The sequence below is a fragment of the Dipodomys ordii genome, unplaced genomic scaffold (genome assembly GCF_000151885.1).
Source record: "Dipodomys ordii isolate 6190 unplaced genomic scaffold, Dord_2.0 Scaffold47, whole genome shotgun sequence".
NCBI classification, from domain to species: domain Eukaryota; kingdom Metazoa; phylum Chordata; class Mammalia; order Rodentia; family Heteromyidae; genus Dipodomys; species Dipodomys ordii.
In genome coordinates this window covers 2,867,861-2,878,373 of record NW_012267263.1, presented here as the reverse complement: position 1 = coordinate 2,878,373, position 10,513 = coordinate 2,867,861, and the positions used below count along the sequence as shown (strand labels likewise).

Here is a 10,513-nt window from a genome sequence, read left to right as displayed (position 1 = left end):
ACAAGATCTTAGATTTAGCAGCTTTCAACCAAGAAGCAGACTCAGGTGATGGAATCAGGCAGGAGTTCCTCCAGGTGACTGTCAGGTCGTTGTTGAACTTTACCCATTAGGGTGTGCAGCAACAGCAGCAACAGCAGGATCTCTCAGTGGCTCCAAGGGACTGTCACACCTCGTGCTGGGCTGTAAATTTCTATACAGACTGGTTAAGGATGCAAGTAATACATAGGCTTGGCAGGCTGTGGCCCCGTTGGTTTTTAATACTGTTTAGACAATAGCCTAGGATAATTTACCAAAATGACAACTTTTTTACTAACCAGATATTTTTGTAAATAGACACAGAAGGCTTAGTCTTGTAACCATCTCTGACAGATGCAGTCTCCACACTTGCACACCTACAACTGTTAACACTATTTTTTATGCCTTTTTCTCAAAAAAATAATTATTTTATCTATTTTACCTCATTTTTCCAAAACTGACTCTGGACTCTTGATCTTAAAAGGGGATTGATGGGTGAAGGTCCATCTTCTGTAACTTCTTCAAGCTGACTTCAGGGGCGTTGATCCTACCTAGCCAGGAACCTATAACCTTAGCCTATTTTACAAAAAGGCTATCAAGGTTAGATGTCATCAAGAACAATATTTTGACAACTGCACAGACCTTTTCTCCAGCTACAGCAGTGTAGCTTGTTTAGCACTCTGGTTTGCAAAAGCATCTTTCTGGATGGCTTAGGAATGTGATCTCTAGTGACCCTAACAATGCCTAAATTACCTGTGCAGGCCTTCAGACAGATATCAATAGAAACACACTCTCAGGTTTACAAACTTTTTCCTGAGCAGATGAATTTCATGTTGCTGGTGTCAGCTCAAAAGTTACTGCCAATTAGAGCTTTTGGCACATAAAGAGGTCAAGATTTAAACTATCCCCCACATTTTATAACATTAGCTTTTTACTAGTACCACAGAGGATGGCAAGTTCCTGTCCCTTACAAGGTAGATAGTCATGGACATTAGGCATGCTTACAAACTATCTTCCCATGACCTCCTGGCTCTGACCAATTTTTTTAGGGCCATGCACAAGTGACTCTAGGATCTGACATTATTTCTGCCATCCAAACAGTGGCTTACTGCCTCTGGATGCTCCACCATTGCTTTCGTCCCAGGAGTGTCTTCTCCACATTGGAATAAATGCCTCATTGGCATTTCCCTTAGCTGGTTGCTGGACTTGAACTCGGGCCTGCTGTTGTCCCTCAGCTCTCCAGCTCAGGGCTAGCACTCTGCCACTTTGAGTCCTAAAGCAACTTTGCTTGCTCTTTCAGCACCCTGCTGGCTGAGTAGAGGTGACAGTCTCACAGGGACCTTTTTCTGCCCAGGCTGGCTTTGAACCAGTTTCAGATCAATGAAGTCTTATAAAAGGCCACTTTACTCCAATTAAAAGCAACAAGGTGGTCAACATAGAAGTAGCTTTTAAGCATGCTCTTACCTGGAACTTAAGAGCCAAAGTTACATCTGACAAACTTGTAAGAATCTTCTGTGCTTTGCTCTGGGCTTTGCTGGAAACTTAAAAAAACCTATAAGAGCAAACTAGAATAGCAATTATTATTTTGGTAATCCTAATTTTTCCTTTGTGTACTTTGAGGCAAATGTTAAGAACAATTTTACATTTAAACTTTATATCCAAAAATCCATTCCTATTTTTTAAAGCCTCTTATTACTCTTTAATATTTCATACTTTAGTTTTCATTTGCATTTTAAAAAATCTCTTAAAATCTTGAGGCCAAGTGTCACTCATTGTCTCTTGGCTGCTTGTTTTAAAAACACACACATCAAAAACCTTTAAACTCAAATGACAATTTTTTTTCCTTAATGCAAAAATAACAATCACCATAACTGTACCAAAAAGCTAGACTTAGCATCTTTATGACTTTTAAAAACATCCTAATTGTAAATCACTAAAAGCAAGTCACATTATACAAATAAACTTTTTAACCCTCTTAAGGTCTTCTTAATTTTAATGTTAACACATCCAAGGGTAAGTTTTAGCAATACTAATCAGATCATCACATCACTCATTTTTTTTTTTTTTTTTGCCAGTTGCGGGGCCTGAACTCTGGGCCTGGGTGCTGTCCCTCAGCTCTTCAGCTCAAGGCTAGCGCTTTACCACTTGAGCTATAGCGCCATTTCCAGCTTTTTCTGCTGAGGAATCGAACCCAGGGCCTCATGCATGCAAGGCAAGCACTTTACCACTGAGCCACCTTCCCAGCCCTCACATCACTCATTTTAACCATCACGTTTCCAGTGTCTATCTGCAGAGAAAAGAGAACAAAGATGGGCCACTCGGCCCCTCCTATGGAATGGGCATGCACCCAATCTGACTCTTTAGTGTTAGATGAACTGCGTTTGTGTCAGCTTGCCCTCTTTCACCATGCATGGACTCCTCCCAGGGCCTGTCCCACCATGCATGACCAGCTGAACTGTACTTCTGCCTGTTTACCGCTCACCCCTAAAGATAAGTCTTCTGTTAGCTTCTAAGATTTTCCCTTTTCTTTTCTCTTGGTTCTTGAATACACAGTTTTAAACAAACAAAACAGGTATTGTCTTTGACAGTGTTAAACTAACCTTTACATTTAAATTTCTAATATTTATCCCCAAATTTTAGCCTAGGGAAATAAATCCCAAACAGCCAATGCATTTTTGTTAAGCCAGATAACATGATTATGGTGTAAACAAAATACTAGATTTTCTAATTTTCAAGTTAAAGAATTCTTAAAAAGCCATTTAAAACAATGAAGATTCTTTAAAATTTTTGGTAATGTCCAAACCTCCTAACCTTTTGAATTTTAAACTTAAATTCACCCAATTGTTACAGCATGCTGACAATTTTTATCTTGAACATGTTCACACTCATACAAAACACTCACACAGATCTTAAAAGTGGGCAAAAATCAAAAATCAGTTGTATGTACATTTTTTTTGGGGGGGGTCCGGTCGTGGGGCCTGAACTCTGGGCCTAGGCACTGTCCCTCAGCTCTTCAGCTCAAGGCTAGTGCTCTACCACTTGAGCCACAGCTCCACTTCTGGCTTTTTTCTTTCTGCTTATGTGGTGCTGAGGAATAGAACCCAGGGCCTCAGGCATGCAAGGCAAGCGCTCTACCATTGAGCCACCTTCCCAGCCCTGTATGTACAATTTTTAAACAAAAATTAAGACAATAAATTCAGCCTGAGGCTTGAAGGGGCCCAAACTAGTCCAGCAACCTTCCGTGCCTCACATGGAGGGGGCCATAGCAGGTGGTGACCAAGCCTAGCTGGAGGCTGTAACATTTATTCCCCCAGAGATGTTCAAATAAACAAAACACAAATAAACACAAAAATGAAGGATCCACATTTAAAACTGGTACCAATTCTAAAACAGGACAAGACAAGAACCGAAGGCTGAGTTGGGGACTAATGGGACCCAGTTTATCCCTACCGGAACTCTGTGCTGCTCCCACTCGGCAAGCTGAATCCAGAGTCTGCTGAATGAGCCTGCCATGCTCACCCAGAACTTCCCTACCTCTGCAAACATAGAACAGAAAACACACTAAAGTAAACAAGACAGACAAGTGACCACAAAGACAAAAATCAGTTCTCAGTGAATGGGGCGACATCTCAGCACCATTCACTTACCAGAGGACTCGAACCCTCCCTCCCCCCCCTCCCGCCCCCAACCTCCGGATTTTTCTTTTAGATTCCTGCAAATGTTGACCCAGGGGCCTTTCAAGGCAGAGAATTCCCAGTCATGTTAGGGCAAGGGAAAAAAATTCCTAGTGGCCGTCCCCTCAGACTGACAGGTTCTCCCCCATGCTCAGACCCTCTGAGCCAAGGCCTGAGGCTGAGATCTAACTGGGGCCACTTGCAGGTGGTCAGTGGCAGTTTACAAAAGCAGAACAAGCAGTTTTTGTTTCTGTTTTTAAACGAACTAGGACAAGGTCTAGGGGTGTCCCAGGAGTGGACTCACTTTGCCCCATATTTTTCCTGTAAACTAAATCCAATTACAAACATGGCAAGCAAAAGCAAAAGCACAATGAGACACGACAGACACGATTATACACAGAACGAGGAGGGATCCCTAAACCAAAAGTTACTTTTTTCTCAACTTATTTTCTCCACAAGCAATCCCCCGTCCAACTAGGACTGCTAGGACTGGTGGAATTGAGGGGTCCAGGTGTCCCTGGACTTCCTCGGCCTGGACTCTGCTGCATCCAGCCTCACCCTACTTTTGGCCTTACTCTGGCGCCTTCTCTACCTAGGTCGACCGTGCTTACCTTGAGGCTTTTCTCGGAACTTCTCTCCAACAGCCAAGTACCCACACACTGTCCTCTCAGCCGGGGATCCCAGTCCCCCTCAGGTTGGAGCAGCTAAGAGCTTTATCCCGGATGAGCCCCCATTAAATGTAGTAGGAAGACCCCTACTCAGGCAGGCAAGCCCACTTAGTCGTCTGGAGTGACAGAGCCCACCGCAACAAAGTTGTTAATAAAGAAGCAACTTTATTGAGAAGGTTCCTACACTGACCAGCCAGGGCCACAGCACAGGCTCGGGAGCTGATACTGCGACCCCGAGTGGTCTACCTACTTAGGTTTATTAAAGGCAAAATTCACAAGGTCAAGCCTGGTCACGCAGGTGACCAATGACATTGTCACACACCTTAAAGATTGCACAGTCATACTAGACCACACGCAGGTGGCCAATGAGGTTACACTTTGTCACATAATGGCTGTTTAAACCAGCCTATCACCTTTGGTTTAAATGACTCACGAATTCAACGGTAAGGTGGAGCTTACAGTAAGCATACACAAAGGAGTTTAGTGGAATTTAACATAAGCACATGAAAAAGGCGGAGTTTATGGTAAGCTTGTGATGTTGCCAGTATGAGCCAGATTACTGGCTGTTTAATTGGTCAGTCCTTAACAGAACAATGAAGGTGGGATAAGTTGTTAAGGGGAGGGGGACCTAGAGGCATTCTTTCCATTCCAAGAACTGGGCTGGTTGGTGCCAAGGTGGAGTTAACCTGATTTAGAGGTGTTTTGTTTTTTTTTTTTGTTAAAAATCTCTAAAACAAAGGCAAAGCTTGGAAAGAAGCTGTACCAGCTAGAGTCTCCTCTCAGGGCCTACTTCAGGAGTCATATCAAAATCTGCCTTCTTCTTTGAAATAATAAAAATCTGAGAACTTTTCAAGGATGAGTAAAAGCAGAAAGAAAAGAATATCTGGCAAAAGGCAATTCTAGATATTATCACTCATCTTACCCATGGAGTTGCCAGGTCATGGGAACTTGCCCAGCTCAAAAGGTACAAAGGTTACAGATAGGAGCTGGCATTTTGAGTCTTTAATTGCACAGGGAGCAGGAAATGTTTCTTTCTCCCTGCCGTAACTCTGTTATACTAAAATAAATAAATACTTGCTAAAACTTTCTCCTCCTGAGACTCTCCTTTTGTGAGACACTGAAATGTTTTTCATGAGTGGATCTCAAGGGCCTGTTGAAACACAGGGCCTGGCAGCTGTCCCTGAGCCACCAGAACTTTATCATTTGTGCCACAGCTTCACTTCTGGCCTTTTTGGGGGAGGATGGTAGTTTATTGGCCATAGTTTCATGGATTCCTGCCCAGGCTGGCTTTGAATCTTAATCCTCAGATCTCAGCCTCCTGAGCAGCTAGAATTACAGGCATGAGGTGCCCATGCCCGGATCTATCCGCCGTTTTTAAGTTGGTGCCATTAAAGACTGCTCTACAGAAGTGTGCTCAACTATACATGGGATGCTAAGTCTCTCCAATATGAATATGCATAAATCTCCCCCAATAAAGTTCTTTTGCTTTCTATATTTGTAGAGACTCTGCTTTGGGAGTCCTTTCTTTTTTTTTTTTTGTCGGTCGTGGGGCTTGAACTCTGGGCCTGGGCGCTATCCCTCAGCTCTTCAGCTCAAGGCTCTACCACTTGAGCCACAGCGCCACTTCTGGTTTTTGAGTGGTTTATTGGAGATCAGAGTCTCAGGGACTTTCCTGCCCGGGCTGGCTTTGAACCGCGATCCTCAGATTTCAGCCTCCTGAGTAGCTAGGATTACAGGCGTGAGCCACTGGTGCCAGCTTTTTTTTTTTGCCTGTCCTAGGGCTGAGCTCAGGGTCTGGGCACTGTCCCTGAGCTGCTTTTACCCAAAGCTAGCATTCTATCACTTGAGCCACAGAGCTACTTCCTGCTTTTTCTAAGGTCCTGAAGAATTGAATACCGGGCTTCATGCATGCTAGACAAGCACTCTGCCATGAAGCCCCATTCCTAGCCCTTTGGGAGTTATTTCTACGCTCTCCTTACCTATAAGTCAAACCAGCGTTCAGTCTGCCATCTAGTCGTGTTTAGTAATTTCAGACTCACCCGGGGGCAAGCCCATTGTTCGGTTACAATCCTTTCTGTTTTGTCAGTAAAACCCTTTAAGTACAAGCTTTAAAAAAGAGGGTAATGAAACAATTTCGTGTAAGGGTTTCCTATTGGATATCCAGCAATTTCGTCTTTATGAGGTTGGCTACAGAGTAATAACTTACTATCACTTGAAACCACTTAGCTAGGTCGTTCACAGGGACGAGGCCAGCTGGTTTGGGAAACCTGTGCACGTTCTTTTGAGTGAAAAGGAGTGGGACTGATATTGCATTTTCAGATTGGTACAGGCCACCTGCTCACGCGGATTTCCCTGTAGGTGTCCTGGGCTCTCAGGATGCGAACCCACCCCTCTAGGATGGCCTCAGTGCTTTACCTCCGAGGGTACTGGAAGACCCAGCAGGGAGGCGGAGGAAGATTCGCACAGCAGGCCTGGCGGGGCCAGGGCTAGGTACCAATTCACCAGTGTCATCTCCATCACCCCCTCACCTAGCCAGCCGCGCGAAGACCCTGCTTCGATAATAGAGAACAGGGAGGGGACTCCGGCCTCTAAGCACAAGTAGACACCGCTCATGATTCTCACAGCACCTCGCTGCGCCTCTCCGCGGGGCGGGGTCTGGGCGGCCCGAAATGGCGGTGGCGCCGGGGTCCCACAGGCGCCCTTGACTAGCCTTCACCGCCGTGTCACCTACCTTGCTACTAGGTGAGCCGGCGCAGGCGCATAAGGGCGGGAGTGAGCGGTGACGAGCACTTGGCGCCACCAATGAGAGCCGGAGTATTCCAGCCGCGCCCAATCAGAGCCTGGGCGGCGAAGACTGGGGTAGGTTGCGGACGGGCGGCGCGAGTGGCGGACGCGGAACGCTCAAGACCTTGCCTGCTGCCGGCCCGAGCTGCCCGTCCGGCTGTCCCCGCGTGCTCCGCAGCACGGTTCTCGGGCCCTGCTGGACACGCGGAGGAGCAGCCGAGCTGAACCCAGGAGCGCCTGGTGCAGCGGCTCTCTCGCCAAGAGGGGACTGACTTCATCAGCCGTTGCTGCAGAGACATGAGGGGCGGCTCCTGGCTTCGGGACCGTGAGACGGACTCGCGGAGAGCCATCTAGGCGCAGACTCCACCGACGGCGGCCCGCGTCCTCCCGGGGTCCGCGGAGGGCTCGCGGGAGGGCTCCGGAGACCTGCGGCGGGCGGGCGCGTGGACACAGCATGTTCCCGCGGAGGCCTCCGGCCGCCCTGGCCGCCTGGCTGGCGGGGACGCGGGGCGGGGGCCTGCTCGCTCTCTTGGCCAATCAGTGCCGCTTCGTGACGGGCTTGCGCGTGCGGCGCGCGCACCAGATCGCCCAGCTCTACGGCCGCCTGTATTCCGAGAGCTCGCGCTGCGTCCTGCTCGGACGCCTGTGGCGCCGGCTGCGTGGACGCCCTGGCCATGCCTCTGCCTTGATGGCGGCGCTTGCTGGTGTCTTCGTGTGGGATGAGGAGAGGATCCAGGAGGAGGAGTTGCAGAGGTAAGCACTGCGGCATGGGGTGGGGTCCAGCCAGGGTGGGGGTCCCGAGTGAGCCGTGGGGCCTGTCCTATGGCCGTTTAAGTGTTAATGCAGTAGATTGAAACTGTTTTTAGCAGTCCAGGGGAGGTGTGTTCATTCGAATTTTTTTTTTTCTGGTTTGATGTAACTGCTTGTGAAGTAGTCTGGCAGCGTGGGGAGACTTCGGCTGTGTAGGACCACACTAAAGAAACATTGTAAAAATGACTACGATATGGAGACCTTTGATCCTCGTAATCTGTTGCAAATCCCCCAAAGTGCAAATTTAAAATGGGGTTTAACCTTAACCTAAAGCTGTCATTCTTCAAAATGATTGCAATCCATATGGAACTCAGGCTCGGGAGGAATGCCCAGATAAATCTCCGTCATTGTGACTTGCGTCTTGGCTGAGGGGTTTGCCCCTGCTTGCACAAACCAGTAGTGCAGACATTTTAATTTGTACGGATTATGTCAGTCCTTTGACACTTTATAACTAATACTATCATTGGGCTCTTGAGTCACACTCATTACTACTAGTGTGCAAAGAAATCCAGTACCATTGATTTTTGATTAGAACTAGTTCTAAATCTGACAATAGTTTTTAGGTTTGTGTGTTCCTCACAATCACTCTGCTCCTAGCAAAATCTGAAACTAGGTTCACATGTCCATCCCTTTTCACTCCCTATCCCCATCCCCCAGCACTTGATATGTTCCACAGTCTGTTTATTCTACATAGTGCTTAACAGAGAGACAACCTGTTATTCTACATTTTTGGTAAGTGTAAAAGTGGAAATACAGCAATAAATTTTCCACCACAGATTGTTTGAAGAGGTGAATACCCAGATGCCAAGCAGCTATTTGTGCAGCACTAAATTGTGGGTAAAGTAAGCCTAGAAATACCTTTCCTAGCAGGAAAGATGACTTTTATTTATACAATTTAAAATCATAAACACAACCAGCCTTATTCACAAATAGGAACAAACTGTTTTTCTTAGTTCTTTTTTTTTTTTTGCCAGTCCTGTGGCTGGAATTTAGGGTCTGGGCACTGTCCCTGAGCCTCTCTGTGCTTAAGGCTAGTGCTGTGCCACTTGAGTCACCGCACACTTCTGCCTTTTTCTGTTTATCTGGTACTGAGGAATCAAACCCAGGGCTTCAGGCCTGCTAGGCAAGCACTCTACCACTAAGCCACATTTTCAGTCTTTCTCTTAGTTCTTATTAGCATTCTGTTATTATTTTGTTCTACTAATTAAGTTTTTTTTTAAGTAATAAAAAATGAGGAGGAAACCTTTAAGAAAATCCCGTTCACTGAGTTTTTATTGTTTGTTGATAACATACCTGTATGTAAGACTTGAAACACATATCATCAGTTGAGTATATTCAAGGGAAAGGAGAAAGATCAGAAAAAGGTCCCAAAAAGATGACTTAGGTACAAAAGAGAAGGAAAGAGTTTTGGGAGTGCGTGTTAAATAGAGTTGATGCTTATGTAGATGACAATTTGCCTTAGTACATGCGTGTTTACAAGTGACATATCCTGGAGCCTGTGGACAACAGCTTCATTTGAAAGAGCTGGAGGGGAAAGCCAGATAGGAACTAGTGTAGTAAACTATTGAGTACTGACTACCTACAGTGTCAGACAGATCCCACCAGTTGGTGTTCAAGCTTGGTAGTCTTCAGTTTCCTTCTGTGTGATCTGTCTTTGAGACTTGGTGTGGTTGAAACACTGCCTGAGTAGGATCTTTGGAATTTCAGGAGTTAAAAATGAAAGATTGCCAGTTTCTGGTGTCTCATGACTGTAATCCTAGCTACTCAGGAGGCTGAAATCTGAGGATCACCGTTAGAAGCCAGCCCAGGCAGGAAAATCCATGAGATTGTTATCTCCCGTTAACTACCAGCAAATCAGAAATGTTTCTGTGGCTTAAAGTTGTAGAGCCCCAGTTTTGAGCAAAAAGAAAAAGCTCAAGGACAGTGCCTAGGCTCTGAGTTCAAGCCCCATGGCTGACAATAAAAAATAAAAAAAAAATTCAGGAGTTTAGATGAAAGTATTCTGTTTAGAATATGTATGGGATGGGATGGAAATTGATCCCAGGGTCATCCTGTGGGTATGCCTTGAAATCACAATGCTGCTGCTGCTTTTTTTTGTTTTGTTTTTTGTTTTTGGTGTACTGGTTAACGAGTCTCTTGGATTTGTCTACCCAGACTGGCTGTGAAACATGATCCTTAGACCTCAGTCTCCTGAGTAGTTTGGATTATAAGAGGTATGAGCCACTGGTGCCTACAGACATCTGGCACAAATGCTTTTAACCAGCCTTTTGATAGTTTTTGATTCTTATTGTCCAGTTCATGCTTGAATTCAGCTTTTCATCTGCACCCCCCCACCTCCCCAGTCGGGCGTGGGGCTTGAACACTGGGCCTCGATGCTGTCCCTGAGCTCTTCAGTTCAAGGCCAGTGCTCTACCACTTGAGCCACAGTGTCACTTGCGGTTTTCTGGTGGTTAATTAGAGATCAGAGTCTCATGGACTTTCCTGCCTGGGCTGGCTTTGGACCTCAGATCTCAGCCTCCTTATTTTTTTCATGTGTTTTTAAGATTTGACTTTTTTTTTTTT

General features: G+C 45.9%; 1 protein-coding gene across 1 annotated transcript in view; it reads left to right on the top strand.

The window, feature by feature from the left end:
• The first annotated feature begins 7,238 nt into the window (after positions 1 to 7,238).
• Stard7 (StAR-related lipid transfer (START) domain containing 7) overlaps positions 7,239 to 10,513 on the top strand; it is a 32,938-nt gene continuing 29,663 nt past the window's right edge. The window contains exon 1 of the mRNA XM_013019723.1: positions 7,239 to 7,894. Coding sequence (XP_012875177.1) covers positions 7,596 to 7,894 — 299 coding nt within the window. The 5' untranslated portion in view covers positions 7,239 to 7,595. The remainder of the gene's footprint in view (positions 7,895 to 10,513) is intronic.